Source organism: Cucurbita moschata, unplaced genomic scaffold (assembly GCF_002738365.1).
Source record: "Cucurbita moschata cultivar Rifu unplaced genomic scaffold, Cmos_1.0 Cmo_Scf00009, whole genome shotgun sequence".
NCBI lineage: Eukaryota > Viridiplantae > Streptophyta > Magnoliopsida > Cucurbitales > Cucurbitaceae > Cucurbita > Cucurbita moschata.
The window spans coordinates 132593-150025 of NW_019268525.1; the positions used below are offsets into that span (position 1 = coordinate 132593).

At 39.0% G+C, this 17433-nt stretch overlaps 6 protein-coding genes across 8 annotated transcripts in view; 1 reads left to right on the forward strand and 5 right to left on the reverse strand.

The window, feature by feature from the left end:
• LOC111447566 overlaps positions 1-1650 on the reverse strand; it is an 11933-nt gene extending 10283 nt beyond the window's left edge. Inside the window, exon 1 of the mRNA XM_023086797.1 lies at positions 894-1650. Within this exon, the coding sequence (XP_022942565.1) occupies positions 894-1417 (524 nt within the window). The 5' untranslated portion in view covers positions 1418-1650. The remainder of the gene's footprint in view (positions 1-893) is intronic.
• A 720-nt stretch (positions 1651-2370) lies between these two features.
• Positions 2371-4336, reverse strand: LOC111447568. 2 transcript variants are annotated; one of them, XM_023086799.1, is made up of 4 exons: positions 3621-4336; positions 3148-3492; positions 2467-3043; positions 2371-2405 (listed from the first exon to the last, which is right to left on the reverse strand). In XM_023086799.1, the coding sequence occupies exons 1-3, from the start codon at positions 3941-3943 to the stop codon at positions 2494-2496; spliced, it is 1218 nt and encodes a 405-aa protein (XP_022942567.1). In that variant the 5' UTR covers positions 3944-4336; the 3' UTR covers positions 2371-2405; positions 2467-2493. The 2 variants fall into 2 exon arrangements, with proteins under 2 accessions (XP_022942567.1, XP_022942568.1); XM_023086800.1 differs by lacking the exon at positions 2371-2405 and having other exon boundaries at positions 2441-3043.
• Positions 4337-4857: 521 nt separating this feature from the next.
• Positions 4858-6176, reverse strand: LOC111447573 (D-galacturonate reductase-like). The gene is made up of 4 exons (XM_023086809.1): positions 5802-6176; positions 5483-5726; positions 5231-5410; positions 4858-5161 (listed from the first exon to the last, which is right to left on the reverse strand). The coding sequence occupies exons 1-4, from the start codon at positions 6104-6106 to the stop codon at positions 4949-4951; spliced, it is 942 nt and encodes a 313-aa protein (XP_022942577.1). The 5' UTR covers positions 6107-6176; the 3' UTR covers positions 4858-4948.
• A 1475-nt stretch (positions 6177-7651) lies between these two features.
• LOC111447567 (folate synthesis bifunctional protein, mitochondrial-like) lies at positions 7652-9848 on the forward strand. Its single transcript, XM_023086798.1, has 2 exons — positions 7652-7805; positions 8239-9848. Exons 1-2 carry the CDS (start codon positions 7751-7753, stop codon positions 9699-9701), a joined length of 1518 nt encoding a protein of 505 aa, XP_022942566.1. The 5' UTR covers positions 7652-7750; the 3' UTR covers positions 9702-9848.
• A 121-nt stretch (positions 9849-9969) lies between these two features.
• Positions 9970-11631, reverse strand: LOC111447571 (putative clathrin assembly protein At1g25240). Its single transcript, XM_023086803.1, has 2 exons — positions 10807-11631; positions 9970-10696 (listed from the first exon to the last, which is right to left on the reverse strand). Exons 1-2 carry the CDS (start codon positions 11383-11385, stop codon positions 10175-10177), a joined length of 1101 nt encoding a protein of 366 aa, XP_022942571.1. The 5' UTR covers positions 11386-11631; the 3' UTR covers positions 9970-10174.
• A 44-nt stretch (positions 11632-11675) lies between these two features.
• On the reverse strand, positions 11676-15230 carry LOC111447565 (probable sulfate transporter 3.3). 2 transcript variants are annotated; one of them, XR_002711294.1, is made up of 13 exons: positions 14810-15230; positions 14630-14678; positions 14317-14524; positions 14051-14222; positions 13690-13755; positions 13480-13593; positions 13280-13396; positions 13072-13198; positions 12716-12988; positions 12399-12589; positions 12201-12289; positions 12045-12121; positions 11676-11976 (listed from the first exon to the last, which is right to left on the reverse strand). XR_002711294.1 is itself a non-coding variant. In XM_023086796.1 (13 exons), the coding sequence occupies exons 1-13, from the start codon at positions 15164-15166 to the stop codon at positions 11818-11820; spliced, it is 2013 nt and encodes a 670-aa protein (XP_022942564.1). In that variant the 5' UTR covers positions 15167-15230; the 3' UTR covers positions 11676-11817. The 2 variants fall into 2 exon arrangements, 1 of the variants encoding a protein (XP_022942564.1); XM_023086796.1 differs by having other exon boundaries at positions 12702-12988.
• Positions 15231-17433: the final 2203 nt, after the last annotated feature.

Below are 17433 nucleotides of genomic sequence, written 5' to 3' on the forward strand. Positions count from 1 at the left end.
AAAAAAAAAAAAAAAAAAAAAAAAGCTCACTTTCTTATTAGAAGATTAGTTTCTTATTAAAAATTAAAATTTGAAAGAAAAAAAAATCTCACAATATCCATGCTCACTCTACCATGGTTTATTTTCTAGTTGAACCACATTAGAGTCAGAATATCTATAAATGTAAACAAATTTACTTGGAATCTATGACAAACATGCTATTATAACGCTTAAAGTTAGATCTTCACTTGCCCATTTAATTGTCTCTTTCTGGAAATAGGTCTTCGTTGATCTCTGCATTATCTTAATGAAAATATTCTGAACTCCCCTAAATCTTGAGATACAATTGTTTCTCTCAAACCATAAATTCAAGAAAAAAAATTCTGTTGATGGACTATACACTAGGTAAAGGAACATGATGGGAATAAGTAACTGGGACTCATCTTGTACATAGCACATCACACACCAAGTTGGGGATAAAAGGGCTTGTACATAGCACATCACACACCAAGTTGGAGATAAAGGGCTTCTCTTTTGAACCTTAGCATTAATATTTGGCAAAACAATTTACCAAATTCACTTTTAACGAAAAGGGAACAATTTAAGGGAGAGGGTGCAAAATTGATTTTTCTTTGTTTAAACTAACTAAATTTGTCAAGCTTCCAGCTGATGGAACTAACAATCAGCAAGCCACTTCGTTCAGGTTTTCCCCTTTAATTAGAGTAAACTAGTTGACTAACATATCTATTTGAGCTGATGTAAAGCTGCATAAATCAGCATGAATAATTTCCTTGTTCCACAAACAGTTCCAAGAAGGTAGATCCCAGGAAGTATCTACTTTCCCGGTTCCTCAAAGCATTCCATGAGAGCTAAACAATCAACATGGTAAAAACGAGAGTATAAGCTATAATAACCTTCCGGCTCTATACATATAAACACCTCGCCCTTTTCCACCACTCTGCGCCCGGCTCTTGAGAAACAACCTAGCCGCTTCAAGACCGCACCGAGTGAGAGCAGCACCTTCATTCTCCAATTCAATCACAGCTGCATTATATCTCATCAAGGATCCGGACAAAGCCTCAACAGCCCTCACGTAGGACCCCCCAGGCGCGCCGTCGTATGGGGAAATATCAGACAGGCGAACCCTAGCCAGCGGGCAAGCCATAGTTACAGCAGAATCACCGGCGGATTGGGCCGCTGCAACCGGCACCACTGGTCCGGCAACATGGTCCGATGGCGGAGGAGGCGGCGGAGGAAGCGACTCCCGATGGGAATTGGAGATGTGGGTCGTCAGAGGAGCGAGAGCCAGTGGTGACTGCGCGGCGGCGGGTACGGATGAAGGTGACCTAAGAGATGAAGGCGGAGGACTGATATGGTGAGGTGAAACTGCAGAAGAGGATTGCTGCTGCTGCTGCTGCTGCTGCTGCTGCTGCTGCATTATGATACCTGGAACAATCGATCATGCTGGAATTTCACACCAGGAATGAGAATCTCTCTCTTCAATTCGAAACTTCATAAGAATTTGACGGATGAACTGTGCAATTGGAGCTTGGAATTGTGTTATGGTGGCACCAGTGGAATTTGAAGCCTTGTTTTTTTGAAGCTGGGTCTCCGCATTTTTTTCCTTATTGGATCTTGACGGATTGACAAATGGAAGGAATTTTGACTCCTTTTGAGAAAATGTTTTAAATAGTTAGAATGAAAAGTTAAAGCTAGAGATTTTAGGTTAAATTATCTAATAAAATAACGCCCTTAGGTTTCAACACTTCATTTTTACTTTTTAGTCTTTAACATTGTTTCACAAACATCTTTTTTTTTTTCTTTCTTTCTTCTTCTTCCTTCGAATGGAAAAATTTCTAAACTTTATCATAAATTTAGATGAATATGAATGGTTAGTTGAAAAATCAAGACCCGCATTCTTTGGCGGTTATACCAACAAAATTGCTTAATACTAGTTAATTTTTGAATGGACCTCCCTACGTTTAATTTAGGTTATTGCAATAATATATGAACTATTATAATTCCGGAATAATACATATATTTTTCGTTAATCAATTGCTTATTCGTTTATTTATGAAAGTTATAAATCACACTTTAACCGAACCAAACAACATGAATCAATTAAAATGATCAACTTCGGGTTGTTCTTGATTAATTAAATATAAGTGAACTTGTACTTTTTTATAATGATATAAAAAAAACATAAAAAGACAAGAATTACAAGATAAATAAAAGATGACTTCAAAAATAGTACTTGGACCATTCAGAGGTTATTTCCCTGTAGAAGGTGAGTTGTTGCTTATGAACGGAGTGAATGGGTTAGTATGTAGAGGTTTTATAAGTATTTTGGTGTGTTATGAATCACAAACCTCTACAATGATACGACGTAGCATACGTTTTTTAAAATATTATGTTATAAATGAAGAGAAGAGGTTGAAAATTATAATTGAAAAATATTTGGTTGTCCCAAGAAAGAAAATAATTTAAATATTTATTAACGATGGCGTTAGGTTGCTACTCCCATTTACATCTAAGGGTATGAGTGTGCCTGAAATTATATTTCCAAACCAAAACTCCATTCAATCTCCGAAGAACAAAGCTCTCCACCAACATATAAAGGCTAAATCTTCTCCACCCACTCTCACTTCTAATTTCTTCTACTTTCTCCACTCGCACTACTTTCTCTCCGCCGTTGTCGCCGAACCCACCCAACCAACCGCCCGCTTCTTGCACCCATTTCATCTTCTCTACCACCGCCACGCTCAGTCCCACGCTCATACCCTTCCTTCCGCCCTCCAAACGATTACAAGCCTTGAACCAAACAAACCCCCCTTTTCTACGCTCATCTCCTTCCTCTCTCTCTGCTCCTCTCTCTGCCACCAACACCACCTCTCTAGCCACGTCCACGGCGACTGTCACGACCGAGCTGGGTTCGCTGTTGGGGCTCTCACAAGAGAATATCTCTTCCCAGCATTGTTCTAGAGTGAGCGAGTAAAGTGGTGACACTTTCATTTGAGTTTTTATGCTGATTGAGTTCTCCCTCACGAAAACAAACGGGCAGAACCTATTTGAAATTTGATCATACAGGGATCAAAGATTTGAACCATATTGTATAATCAATCCAACAGAAATCAAGGATCAAAGCAGAGAAGGAAAGAAGAGGGTTACCATTTCCCGACCACCACAGGGATAGAGCGAGCAGTAAAGATGGGGAAGTTAAAGTCGGGAAGAAGCTCTCTACGACAGGAGTCTAAGCCGAGAGCTTCCTCAAATGGAAGGTTCAAACTCGAGGATGAAGAAGAACGAAGTTTCCATCCTTTGGTTCTCAGAAACTTCGGCGGAACGCCGTCGGGAGCGACGGCCTGAGCGAAGAAACCACCGCCGTGGTAGCGGTGTATCTGAAACTGCTGGTAGATGTCTTTGAAGTTGAAGGGGGATGGGCTGTTGTCGCTCAAAACGTCCCCAAAGCAGCAGGATGTTATGTCATCTTCTCTTGAGCATTTGAATGCTTTCCTAAAAGAAAGAAAGAAAGAAAGAAAGAAAGATAGATAGAGAGATAGATAGATAGATAGAAGAACAAAAAGTAGGGAGAGAAAAGAAAAGGAAAACAGAGTGAGTGAGTGAGTGAGTGAGTGAGTGACCCTTTATGCTTGCCTCCAGCTTTGATAATGTAATAGCGATTGGAAGAAAGAGGGCGATCAAGAACAGGGAGCAACCACACTTTGGTGGAGTCAGTAGTTTGTTGATACTGAGAAGAGGTATGAAGAATGGTCAAAATTCTATCCTGTGGAAACGGCGGCTTCTTAATCCTCCTCCGCCTGCAAATCCCCCAACAGTACGAATCTTCAGCCTCCGCTTCTTCATCTTTCACCACAAAAAGCCCCGAAAACGGACTCTCCCCTGGCGGTATGGACAGGGTGCTCGGCGACTTTCTAAACAGGGAAAGAGGGCGACTCACAAGCATTGTGTTTGAGTGGTGTCACTCATGAAGTGGAGAAGGGGTTGGATTGGATTTATCAGATGGCGGGGATTTTTAGTTTCTTAGGAATTAAGAAAAGAGGAGGGGAGGGGGGGTTTTGGGTGGGTTTTGGGTGGGTTTTGGGATAAGAAATGGGGAGTTGAGATTTGGGATGATAAAGAAAGAAGGTATAATAATTAAAGGTGGAAGAGGATATGATAAAGAACAGAACACCCACTTAGCTCGTGTTTCGCACTTTTGACACGGCCGGCCATGTTTGGTTGTTTTAAGCCTCAAGGGGACTTCCCCCGTCTGCCCACTTTAATATACATAAACAGATTTGGACGTAAAGAGGTAAAGAAATGGAGATTCGCACAAATGGAGTGTGATATAATAATACGTACCAAAAACTGCATTCCAAACTAACCATTTTAGCTTCCACTGCAGACACCGTATACACTTAGGTTTTGTCTTTTAAATATATATATATATATATATATAAATTAGAAAGGAATAAACTTTTTAAAATAATAACAATAAAAATATAAAAAAAAAAAAAGTAAAAAAGATTATTTCAGATTCATTTAAAAAAAAAAAAAAAAACTTCTTTCCCATTCTAATTTCTTGATATATTATTATATTACTATAAGATTATTTTAATTCTAAAATTTAAAACATTCAAAACTTATAAAGAGTTAAAAGATAACCCCAAAATGGATCATTGAAATGATGTTGGAGAAAAAAACAAGATACGATAATCATTTGTAAATTTATAAATAAAATAAGGGGGTTTAAACTTGTATTTTAATTGAAATTCTTAATTGTGAATCGTAAATTGATCCTTTTACTTATGTGACGATGAATGTGTTCTTAATTTTGCATCATAAAAGCTTAAATACGTTGGTAGAGAACAAAGGTAATTTGATTTGAAGAGAAGAAAAGGAGGTAATAAGATAGATTGAGAACAGAGTCCACAGATTGAGTACAAATTAGGTAGGAGAAATATATGGTTCAAAGCTCAGCGTCAAGTTGGAGTACCACGTCATGAGGCCCATAAATATTGGCGAACACAACAGCTTTGTGCTGAGGAAGTTGATCGATCTTAGCGGATTCCTCCTCGGTCAACGACCAGTCAAAGATGTCAATGTTCTGTCTCATTCTCTCTTTGTCGAAGCTCTTCGCCACTATGCTCGCCCCTTTCTCATAAACCCATCTCAATGCAATCTATAATTTAATTACACAGAGTTTTCATTAACATCACAAAATAAATAGATAATAATAAATTTCATTCACCTGAGCACTTGTTTTCCCCTTAAGCTTGGCTATTTCAGCAATAACATCAGAATCCACAATTTTATTATGGCCCCAGAATGTCCCCACGGCACCCAGAGGAGAATAGGCTGTTATATGAATGCCTTTCTGTTTACAAAACTCCCTTAGTTTGTTCTGATGCCAAAGCGGGCTCATCTCCACCTATTCACTTAAGCTTCGATCAAATAACTATACGTACATACGTGTTTAAGAGGCTACGGAAGGAGGACTTACTTGATTGATCACTGGGGGTATTTTGGCAAAGGAAAGCAGCTCTTGAAGCCTTCTGGGAGAGAAATTGCTGACGCCGATGGCTTTGGTGAGGCCCAGCCTTTGGCCTTCTTCCATTCCCTCCCAAACCCCTTTGAGATCCATCGCAAAAATGTCCTCCTTTGCGACTGGGATTCGACGCACTTGAGGATTCAGCTTCAATGGCATGTGGATCAGATACATATCCACATACTCCAATCCCAAGTTCCTGTTGTTTTGTTTCGCCCAAGTTATTTGCATGCATCTGCATAAACGCAAAGAAACAGAGAGCATCATTTGTTACCTGAGGCTGCCCCTAATCCCATCAACAACAACAGGCGGATCAGCAAAACCACAAGACAGCTTGGAGGTAATGAACAGCTCGTCTCTGGACTTTATAACTCCAGCCTCCAACGCCTCCCTGATCCCCTCCCCAAGTGGTTTCTCCGTCCCGTACGAATACGACGTGTCGAAATGACGATACCCAGCCCGGATCGCCTCCACGATGGCGGTTCTCGTTGCCTCTGGCCCCGCTGCCGACATCGTCCCCATCCCCATCACCGGAATCAACTGCCCGTTGCTCAAACTTGCCATTGGAACCGTTGCCATTTCTATGTGAAGCCTCCTCCTCTTCACCTCATTTTATACTCCGACATCTAAGGCATAAGGAATAAATAAATAATTTGTATTAATATTTTCATAACCATCGATGAGGTATAAAACAGGGTTGACTTTGATTGAGTATGATGATATAAATCTATAATATTATTCTATTAGGACTGATTAACTCTAGTTAATTATTAAAAGGACAACAAAGGCAAACTCTAGTTAATTACCTACTTTACGTAAGATTATCATTCATTAAAACTTGTTTATTTAATAATATTATATTACATTGTACAGGTAGGATAATAGGCTGGCAGTTAGCCGTAAGAACCGATATTTTTCATTTTGTAATTATCGTGAACGGACCAACAAAATATCTTATTATTTCTTTGTTTGGGGAGCGGCAAACAAATATAAATATAAATAAATATAAATATATGGCAAGAAAGTAATAACAAAAAAATATATAAATTATTTAAATAAATAAATTTGAAAAAATGCATCAGCTTTAGGTTGTTATAAATGTTAATAAATGATCTTTTGTTTTAAGAGTTTTAAAGTTGAGAGATGGAGTAGATTTTGGTTCTTCCATCTTTCCGATTCTCTTAATTTATTTGTGTGGAGACAAATTTGGTTTGAACTTATATGATAAGAAACAAAATTAAATAATGGCGGTTGTTGCATGCATTACGCATAGTTTTCTCTCTTTAATGTTGTAACACCTTCGCCCTAAAATTCTGACAAAAACTTAGAATACAAATTTGTCCTCTAATGTCTAGTATAGATTTGTCACTTGATGGTCAGCTTGCAAAGTGTACACATTATCTATTTATCATAATTTATTATCTATTTATCATAATTTATTTAGAAGAGTGAAGACTGTCTCCACCAGACATCTAAGATAGTTTTTTAGTATATTTTATCCTCAATCACATTGTTTTTTTAAAAAATCATACAAGATCACCCAACATAAACTAAATACGTTTCATTTTAAATTTTTTATAATTGATCTATCAAAAAAGAGGTACACTTTACTCGCATAGATAATGATTATTAATTATTTTAAAATATTTGTTATCATCATATTCTCAACATCAGCCTTATTCAGATGTGGTCCTAATTTTGTAAAATCATTTTAGTTTGACTAAGTTTTGTAATTAATTAGGTACGTAGTAGGTTATTATGATTAATTTTGTATTCAAAGGTTAGGTGGCGTTAGTAACGTATTTATTTAAAAACATAATTGAGACGTTGAGAAGGACATTTTAAAGCTTAATCCTTTGAGCAAAGAAGTATGCATCTTAATAAATTTCAATCTATTTTCATCGATATAAAGTTTGGTAAACTTTGTGCTTCGTTTCGATCTATTTTTATTTCCAAATCCATATGTCATGATGACTCATGAGGCATATTAACTTTGGAAATCGAAACAGGACAAGAAAACTGGTTGGACCGGTTTGGTTCAACTAAACCACTCCTTCAACCAACTAAACCACCCTTGATGAATTCTTCACCGTTTTTATTAAGGGCTCAAGGGCATAAAAGACATTCCCCCGTCCTCTTCCGATGCTGCCCTAATTCCTGGTCTATAAACTTGTTGGAACTGGAACACCGTAATTTTTGCTTCATTTTCTGGGCTTCTCGCAAATGAACATTTTGAAGCATCCAATTATCAGCAGGCGAGGATTCAGATATGGTGGAGGTACTGTATGTTCATCTCTAATTTTGAGACTCTGGTTTTTGGATTCTCGTTCAAATGTTAGACGCACATTCGTTTCTGTTCCCCCTTTTTCTTTTCTGCTTACCTCATGTATTTGCTTGATCGACTTTTTTGGATTACAATGGTTTCAAAATAGAGTGAGGGGTTGGAGTAAGTAAATATTAGTTTTTGGATTCCTCTGTCCAGTCATTATGATGATTCAGTAGTCAAAATTGTTCAAATCCAGCCAATGGATAGTTAATATGCTCCAAATGACTATGGAGAAACAATATTTTTTTCTCTGGCTTCTTGATAAGTTCTACATTCTGCTGAGCCTTTTTTTTTTGAAGACTGAGAATTTAAGTAGTGAAAGAAAGCTCCTCCCGCTTGAATTAGCATCTCAGCGTGTTGCTGACGAACCATTTGTACATTGTAGCATTGCAAAGTTCGTTCGTTCATTCATCGCAAGGCGCAGTGCTGGAAGTTTGTTCTCAAGAGCAAGAAGTAGTGATTGCTTTAGGAAGCAATGTGGGTGATAGACTGCAGAATTTCAACGAAGCTTTGCAGTTGATGAAAAAGGCAGGGATACACATTACAAGACATGCTGGTTTGTATGAGACAGCACCTGCTTATGTCACTAATCAACCTCAATTTCTCAACTCCGCTGTTAGAGCTGTCACAAAGCTTGGACCTCATGAACTACTGAGTGCAGTTAAGAACATAGAGAAACAGCTGGGTCGTACTGCTGGTATACGCTACGGCCCGAGGCCGATTGACTTGGATATCTTGTTGTATGGAAGATATAAAGTACACTCAGATACTCTCACTGTCCCTCATGAAAGAATCTGGGAAAGGCCATTTGTGCTGGCTCCTTTGATTGATTTGCTGGGTTCAGATGTTGATACCGATGATGTTGCTTGCTGGAATTCTTTAGCTGCTGATCGTGGCGGTCTTTTTGAGTTATGGGAGAAAATGGGTGGTGAATCTCTTATTGGTAAAGAAGGAATGAGAAGGGTTTTGCCCATTGGAAACAACTTATGGGACTGGTCCTGCAAGACTTCCATCATGGGGGTTCTTAATTTGACACCTGACAGTTTTAGCGATGGTGGCAAGTTTCAACCTATTGAAGCTGCAGTTTCTCAGGTGCGTTCGATGGTTTCAGATGGTGCTGATATGATTGACATTGGTGCTCAGTCAACACGGCCCATGGCACCTATGATTTCTGTTGAAGAAGAATTGGATAGATTAGTTCCCGTTTTGGAAGCTGTTACAGGAATGCCAGAGATGAGTGGAAAGCTCATATCAGTGGATACGTTTTATTCAGAAGTCGCTTTGGAAGCTGTAAAGAGAGGGGCTCATATTGTAAATGACGTATCAGCGGGCCAGTTGGATCCTCAAATGCACAGGGTTGTTGCTCAGCTTAAGGTGCCTTATATTGCAATGCACATGAGAGGAGATCCATCTACAATGCAAAACAATGAGAATTTACAGTATGATGATGTTTGCAATGAAATTGCCTCTGAGCTACACTCTAGGATTAGAGATGCAGAATTATCAGGCATCCCAGCTTGGAGAATAATTGTTGATCCTGGGATTGGATTCTCGAAGAACACAAAGCAAAACCTGGAAATTCTAGGAGGCGTACCAAAGATTCGAGCAGAAATTGCAAGGAGAAGTTTGGGATTGTCTCATGCTCCCATGTTGATTGGACCTTCGAGAAAGAAATTTCTCGGTGAAGTATGTTCACAACCGATTGCAACGAAGCGAGATCCCGCTACAGTTGCTGCAGTTACCATAGGGGTTCTCGGTGGTGCAAACATAGCTAGAGTACATAACGTAAGAGATAATGTGGATGCAGTGAGGCTTTGTGATGCAATGCTGAAGGAGAAAACAAGCTGAAGCATGATTGTTTCTCGTTGCACATGCTTTTCATTCTCATTTTTTTAATCAAATTATTATTTTTGGATAATTTGGTACACCGCTCATGCTTTTACTGCTAGCGTCACAAGGAATAAAATGAGTTACGTGATGCCCCCTTGAATGGTATTATCTCAAGTTAGTGGTTGTCATTGATCCATCGGAAGATTGTCTGTCTCTCACTAGTGCCCCTAGGAGTAATTGTTTTCAAGGTTGCCTTTAAATATCATTCGAGTAATCAGCACAAGTATTGGCACTCTAAATGTCTGTTGGAATATTATTATCTGAAAACTTAACCAACAAATACAATGACATCCATTCAAAGTAATGGAAGAACTAATATAAAGAGATTAGAGAAAGAGAGAGTATACACAACTTAGTTCCTCCTTTCTTTGGTAAAAGGGAATTATCTGGTAACTGACGAAGCATGTAAATATCTGACAATTTCAAGAGGCCTAGAAAGTGATCAAGTCAGGTAAGTCTTGTTTATGTACTGGTTTAGAAACAAGGCTCAAATGGGAAGAAGAACAGCTTGCAAAAGGGGCTTGTAAAGTGGTTGATGAACAACAATCTGCATCAAATCTCTCCCATTTGTCTGTAATCACTGTCTTCAACCCCCTCTTTGATCCATTTCCAAGCTCACTCCTCATCTCTCCTCCATTATCTTTCCCATTAAAATTAACGCTTCCATTGATAATTTTCTCAAGATCTTTGATGTCTTCTTCTGGGATCTTCTCCAATTTTAGGGTCTGAGATGCATTCAAAACACCCATTTCTCTACATATCTCAAAGTATTGAGTCAAATCTTCTACGTGAGTTGCTGCTTTTTTGACAACTTGAAGTGCCAATGATGCTTCGGGTTTCGCTGGTGTCTCGTAAATGTTCAACAGAACTTGAGCAATTCCGTTGCAGATTTGGCTGTAAACGTCAAAAATCTCAAAGATGAGATTGTTCATGGCCTCCAAAACTAAGCCCCCCTGTTAGAATGTGATCAATGAAAAAGATTAATTTACCACATTTTTGTGTGGTTGATAGTTTTAATATGGAATAATTGGAAGAAGGGGTGAAGTCAAAGAATTGAACGCACCTTCATATCCTCATCCAAGGGTCGAACTTGAAGCAACATATCCAACATGGACTGCCAAGTTTGAAGCTTAATCAACTCATCCAACAATAGGGGCTTCAACCCTTTCTTCGCATTCTTGGCTTCAGAAGAAATAAGCGAGGACTTCTGATCCAGATATGCGTAATAGCTTCTGACGAAGGCGTTATAACCCCAAGTCTTGGATGAATTGGAATGGGCATCTTCGAAGGCAGAGAGATCGAAAGGCAGACGGCCCATGCGCTGGACGGAGGGAATTTGGCAACAAAAAACGCCATGGATGAGCATAAGACCCTTTAGAGCGACAACCCAGCTTCGTGTCTTCTCCATACGGGAGGAGAGGCCCAAGGCGAGAGGCTTGAGATAGACGGGAGAGGTTCGGATCCACTGAAAGACGCGGCGGGCATTGGTGTAGTCTATTTTAGCACCGTCATGGCTGGTGGCTCGGATGATGGCAGCCTCGAGGTCGGGGTGGCGGTAGGGCGTGCGGGGTGAAAGGGTGGCCAGCCAAATGCTGTTTCGGTCCTTGATTGCTCCGGCAGTCCTGCGCCATAGCTTCATCATCTGGGCGAGGAGACAGCAATGGCGGCAAAGGGGAGGGGGTTTCGGATGTAATTTTGAAGGGAGGGATTGCTATTTTAGTTGTGGGTTTGCGGGATGAAGAAGCGTTCAACGCAGGAATAATGAATGGTTGGGGGTATTGTGCATGCGGGAGAACAGATACTGATAATAATAGTTCATTTCTTTCTTCACAAACCTCCCATTTGCAATCACTAATTAATTTTATCTTTTACCAATAATCCTTATCATTTATTATAAATTCTAATTAGGAAAAAATATAAAACCTTTTTTTTTTTTTTCTTTTATACCCATTTGGATGTGGAGAGGAAAACACAAACATTTAGGTTATGGTATTGTTGCTGTGTTGTACCTAGCTATTTGAAAGTATAGCAAAGACGACACAAACAAAAGAGAGTAATCATCATTGATTGGTTCCTATATCGTAGTTGAGCATTGTCCCTTCACTGTTGCTGATAGCGAAGCAACCGCCTCTCCCACTGTCAAGTACACATTATTTGGCCTCAAAATCTCTCCATTTTCATCTGCTTTTTGCAACTTTTCCAACACTTCACCCAATGGATTCACCAACACAAGCTGTATGAATGGAAGAGAAGTTATATTATCAAAAGTAGTGACCGAGATGAAGTAGTGAAGGTACTTGCCTCGACATCCTTCTTTTCCAATGCTCTTCTTAGATCCTTGAAGAGCAGGACTCCACTGGTGTCTATGCCACTCACGGCTGCAACAACAATTTACAATTTAACTTTACATCATCCACCTCCATATTCTTCAACACAAAATAGAATTACTTAGCTCACCTGACAATTCTAAAACAACAAACTGCAGGCCACCGCCCTCCTTCTTCACGTCATCCTCAGCTTCATACTCTTCTATCCATCTCAAAATCCTTCAAACCAAAGGGCCAAATGGAGAGATGAGTATTATATATATATACACATATAGGCTTCCTTCCTTCCTTAACATAGGATTTGAATGTGAGGGGTTATAAGAAGAACCTTTCGTTGAGATATGTAGCGTTGGCAAAGTTGACTGGAGCTTCGATGCCCAAGATGAGGAAACCTCGGACGCCCATTGCATCCTTGTAATGGTCGAGGTTTCTGTATATGTCTGTTCCAGGTATGTTCCCCAACATCACTGTTTTTGGCCTTGTGATTTGCAGGATGATTTTGAAAATGGATATGCCAACCTGATCGATCATCCAGACCCCAAATGGATTTTAGATAGATATCAATTTTACTTTTTGTATTACTAACACAAGTGAGTGAGTTTTAAGAGAAGGGTGAAAGAGGAGAAGTTACAGCAATGGCGAGACCGTGTTGAACAGAGATGAGAATGACGCCGAAGAAGGCACAGAGCATGACAACAAAGTCGAACTTATCCACCTTCCAAATGGCGTAGGCGGCGGGGACGTCGATAAGCCCAATAACGGCGGTGACGATAATGGCGGCCAGCACCAGATTGGGCGTGTACTGAAACAGAGGCATCAGAAACAGGAGCGTGACCATTATTGTGACGGACATTATGATGTTAGACACGGCGGTTTTGGCCCCCGCGTTATGGTTCACCGCGGACCTGGAGAAGGCGCCTACAAATGGAATGCACCACCTGAGTCGATTCCATTCCATTCCATTAAAGAAAACAAGGTGGAGATTTAGGGATAAAACAAACCTGTGGTGACATAGCAAGAAGTGAAAGAGCCGAGGACGTTCATGAGGCCGATGGCGATCATTTCCTTGTTGCCGTCGACGCGGTAGTCTTTTATAGCTGCAAATGTCCGACCCACGGCTATTCCTTCCTGCATATATGTATGTATATATTGAAGGGAAGGCGAAAATGAAACAATGATTGCGGGAAGCGAATGTTGTAAGGTGCAGACCGTGAGCGAGATGATGCCGGTGACGAGGCCAGTCTTAATAACAAGGGGGAGATGGGAGTGTTGGAAACGGAGCATGTTCCATGAAGGTGGGTTCAAGCCTTGTTGCAATTTCCCAATCTGAAACAATTTCCCAATTGCCCATCATTATTGTTCTAATACACAATTTCCCAATTATTAAGTTTTCTGAACTCCAAACTTACTGTGCTGATGCCATGACCATCGGCCTTGAGTGCAAACACCAATATGGTTGAAAGAATGACAGACGCTAGAGGAGCTCCGGCTGATATCCAGAACAGCTTCGGCTTTCTTATGCTCTGTATGCAATTATTTTTATTTGAACTTTTTGTTAAATAATAGGAGGAGGAGATTATTGATAAAACATTAAGAAAAGAGGAGAGAGAGAAAAGTACGATGTGTCTTGTGATTAGAAGGAAGAGAAGGAAACAAAAGCCCATCAGTATAGTCTGCCACGACCACTGCACACAAATACCAACAGACAAACAAACAAACAAAACAAAACAAAACAAAACAAAAGGTCACCAACTTTTTCATTATTATTTATTTAATTCTTCTTTTGCCTTTTTTTGCTGTCGGAGATTTTAAATTTATTTCTAATAATTAATCTCTAATAATTAACGTGATTACCAAAAGAAGCAGTGTAAAGCTTTTACATGTGATCCATGTACCTACGTTTGTTGTCTCTACTCATGTCTGCGTTCTCTTATGTGTATATATATATATTTAAATAAAAAAAAGAAAAAAGAGTTATACCTCGTGAGTGTGATGAAAAACTGAGGTCAAAACAGGAAGCAAACCCATCTGTTTGGTGAAATGGGTAATTCCAAGCAAGCCTTTAAGCTGCTGCAGAGACACAATAATGGCCGCCCCCGCCATGAACCCAATCAAAGTCGCCTTCGACAGAAAATCGATTATGAGCCCAAGTCTGCATGCCAAGAAAAGAAAAGTAGTAGATTTTTTTAATAAAAAGAAGAAGAAAATAATTGGATTAATTAAGAAGCCCATATGTGTATTATGACCTTAGGAAGCCGAGGGAGGCCTGGAAGAGGCCGGCGAAGAAGGTGGAGGTGAAGGCGAGTTGGAGAAAGAGAATGGGATCTTTGAGGGGGGACACTTCTTGCCTCAGCATGGATCCCAGTATTAGCGATGCTATTGATACAGGCCCAACCGCCAGGTCTCTTGAGCTTCCAAGAACCGCATACACCAGTGGTGGAACAAAGCTTGAATCTTCCATTTTTATTTTTTTTTAACCACAAATAAATGCTTCAAATCTCTACTTGCAACAACCATGTAATGGAATCAAACACAAAGAAGAGAAAAGAAAACACTCACAAAGCCCAACAATGGGAGGCAGATTAGCAAGCTTAGCATAGCTAATACCCTGAAAACAAAACAAAAATAACCTTATAATCAATCAATCAAGCTTATAATCAAATCAATCAAGCTTATAATCAAATCAATCCAGCTTATAATCAAATCAATCCAGCTTATAATCTTGATCCAAACTCACACCTGAGGGATGGCCAAGCTTGCAATGGTGAGCCCAGCAACAACATCAGATTTGAAGAGCCTGAGATTATAATGAGGCCCCCATTCAAGAATCGGGAAAATATACTGAGCTCCGATCACCCATTTCCTCGCCGGAGACTGCCCTTTGAACTGCCGAAGAGGGTCATCGGGGAAAAACGTCTCCTTCAGCCGGTTGCCTAGCCTCTGCAACCCGCTTCTGTGCGGAGGGGGAACCACGGTATGAACTATGTCCACACAGTGCTCCGCCGCCGGACCACTCCTGGCATTGCTATTGCTATTGCTATTGCTATTGCTATTATTATTACTGTTGTCGGGGTCGCCCATTTTGGACTTGCTCATAATAATTCAGCCTTAGGTAGGTTCCTTGTTTCAGAAGAATGGGGGTTGCCTTGGCTTGGCTTTGTATTGCCCTGCTTTATTCATATATATATATATATATATATATATATATATAGATGATTGGTTTTTTGGGGGCTCCGACCTTATCACAATTGAATCATTGGTCAGAATGTGATGTGATGCACTACCTTTCTTCGACTAATAATGGAGTTTCAATTTATCCTCCTCATCGTCTTCTAAATTAATTAAATTAAATTAAGTTGAGCACGGTAAATATATAAATAAGTAAGAGAAATTATGTTAAAAAAAAGAAAAAAATTTGATCAATCATTTTCGTTTGTTTTGGAGTATACTACGTACTAAGTTACGGATCAATGGAGTTTACCACCTTTACCACAAGTTAGTCACGCACGTAATAGGTTGTTTCATATGTCAATTGTCTGTATCGAACAAGATTAGATGAAATGAGAAAAAGAATAATAGGGTATCTAGATTCTCTATTTCTTATTTAATGCAATAGGGTGGAAGAAAAAAAAAAAACGTTATTACTTCTACAAATGTAGCAGCAAATATCATACATAAATAAATAATACAAAAGATATGATTTCAACGTCAAGAAAAAACTTTATAGAGGAAAAAGAAGAGGAAGAGGAAGAGGAAGAAAGAAAAAAGGAAGTCCCAAAATGATTTTAAAATGCTTTTGTCTAAAATTAAAAATTAAAGATCATTGGTTGCCTTTCATTTCTTCCTGCTTTCTCTTTACCTTTACCACGCATATTCCTTCTATTATTCTTTTCCATTCTTTTCATTCTTTTCATACTTATTTTCACCGCTTTATGTTGTTTAAACGCGTCCATAAAGGGAAGGTTTCCACGCCCTTATAAATAATCTTTTGTTCTCCCCTCGAACTAATGTGAGATCTCATTGCTTTTATTCTCGAAATCTATTTTATAATGACCAAATTGAAGAGCTCCCCACGTAGCATCACCAAAATCCGAAACATGCAGAAATTAGAACCACACAAAAATACTTGTCTGTTGGTTGCCAAATTAAAATACCAATCTTGGTTGGTCAAGGAATATGGCCCAACACATTATCATATAAAAATAGATCATGCAACTTACTTATTTTATGTATAATAAAAAAAATGTTAAATTTAAATCAACTTTTTTAAATATTAAACAAAATTGGATGGTCACTTTTTAAAATTATAAATAACAAAGCTAATATATATATTTTTTTTAAATTATAAATAACAAAGCTAATATATTTTTTAAAATTGAAAAAATCGTAAATAGTAATCGTTTCATAATCATATTTACAATATATGTTTTTTCTAATATATAAATTAATGATCACATTTTGATTTCCAAATCTTCTATTTCATTGGATTCCATCATAAATGGAAATTAAAAAAAAAAAAAAAAACGCTAGAGAACCAATTCCTGGTTACACTTGTTTTAGGTTGTTGGGTGATGTGAATGTTTGCTGAATCCACCACACCTAAATGGTGTGAAAGTTATCTTATTTATAATCAAATAAATTACAAGGATATGGAAATAGTAATAAATGAAAATAACAATAAATGGAAAGATACCTATAGTAATAAGGCAAATGTTAGATATTTGCCTTATAATAAAATATCAAATATAATATATACGGGAAAGTATAATTTATTACTAAATATCCTTAACACCCCACCGCAAGCTAAGCGTCGGATTTAAACGAACGTGAAGCTTGAATCTGAAAAATTCAAAGAGGTTGAAAAACACTTTTCGTGAAGATGTTAACAACCTGGTTCAGAGGAGGCGTAGAGAAACACTTTCTTGGCCATCGAAAACTGCAGAGAGATCGCCGCTCAGCGGCAAATGCTACCTTGGCTTCGGTGAGAATATGTCTAACCCATGAAGAGGGATTGTCGCTTAGCGACGATGCTGACTTGGCTCTGGTGAGAATATGTCTAACCCCAAGAAGTAGAAGGGGAACCTAGAGCAAGGGACAAAGACAATGTTGAAGCCGGAAGAGTCGCCACATTGGGCGAATGAGCCAATTTTGGCGAGAAGGGCAGCTGGAAGAGTCGCCACATTGGGGCGAAGGGGCCAATTTTGGCGAGAAGGGCGGCGGCAACTTGGTTGGCGAAGATGCCAATGCGGCGCCCAGATTCCAAAGGTAAATCTCTGCAGAAGGTCGATGGGGTTATTGAGATTCTGTATATTTTCGAAGAGGGATGCTGATGAAGATCCTAAGATTAGGGTTTTTGTGAAGGA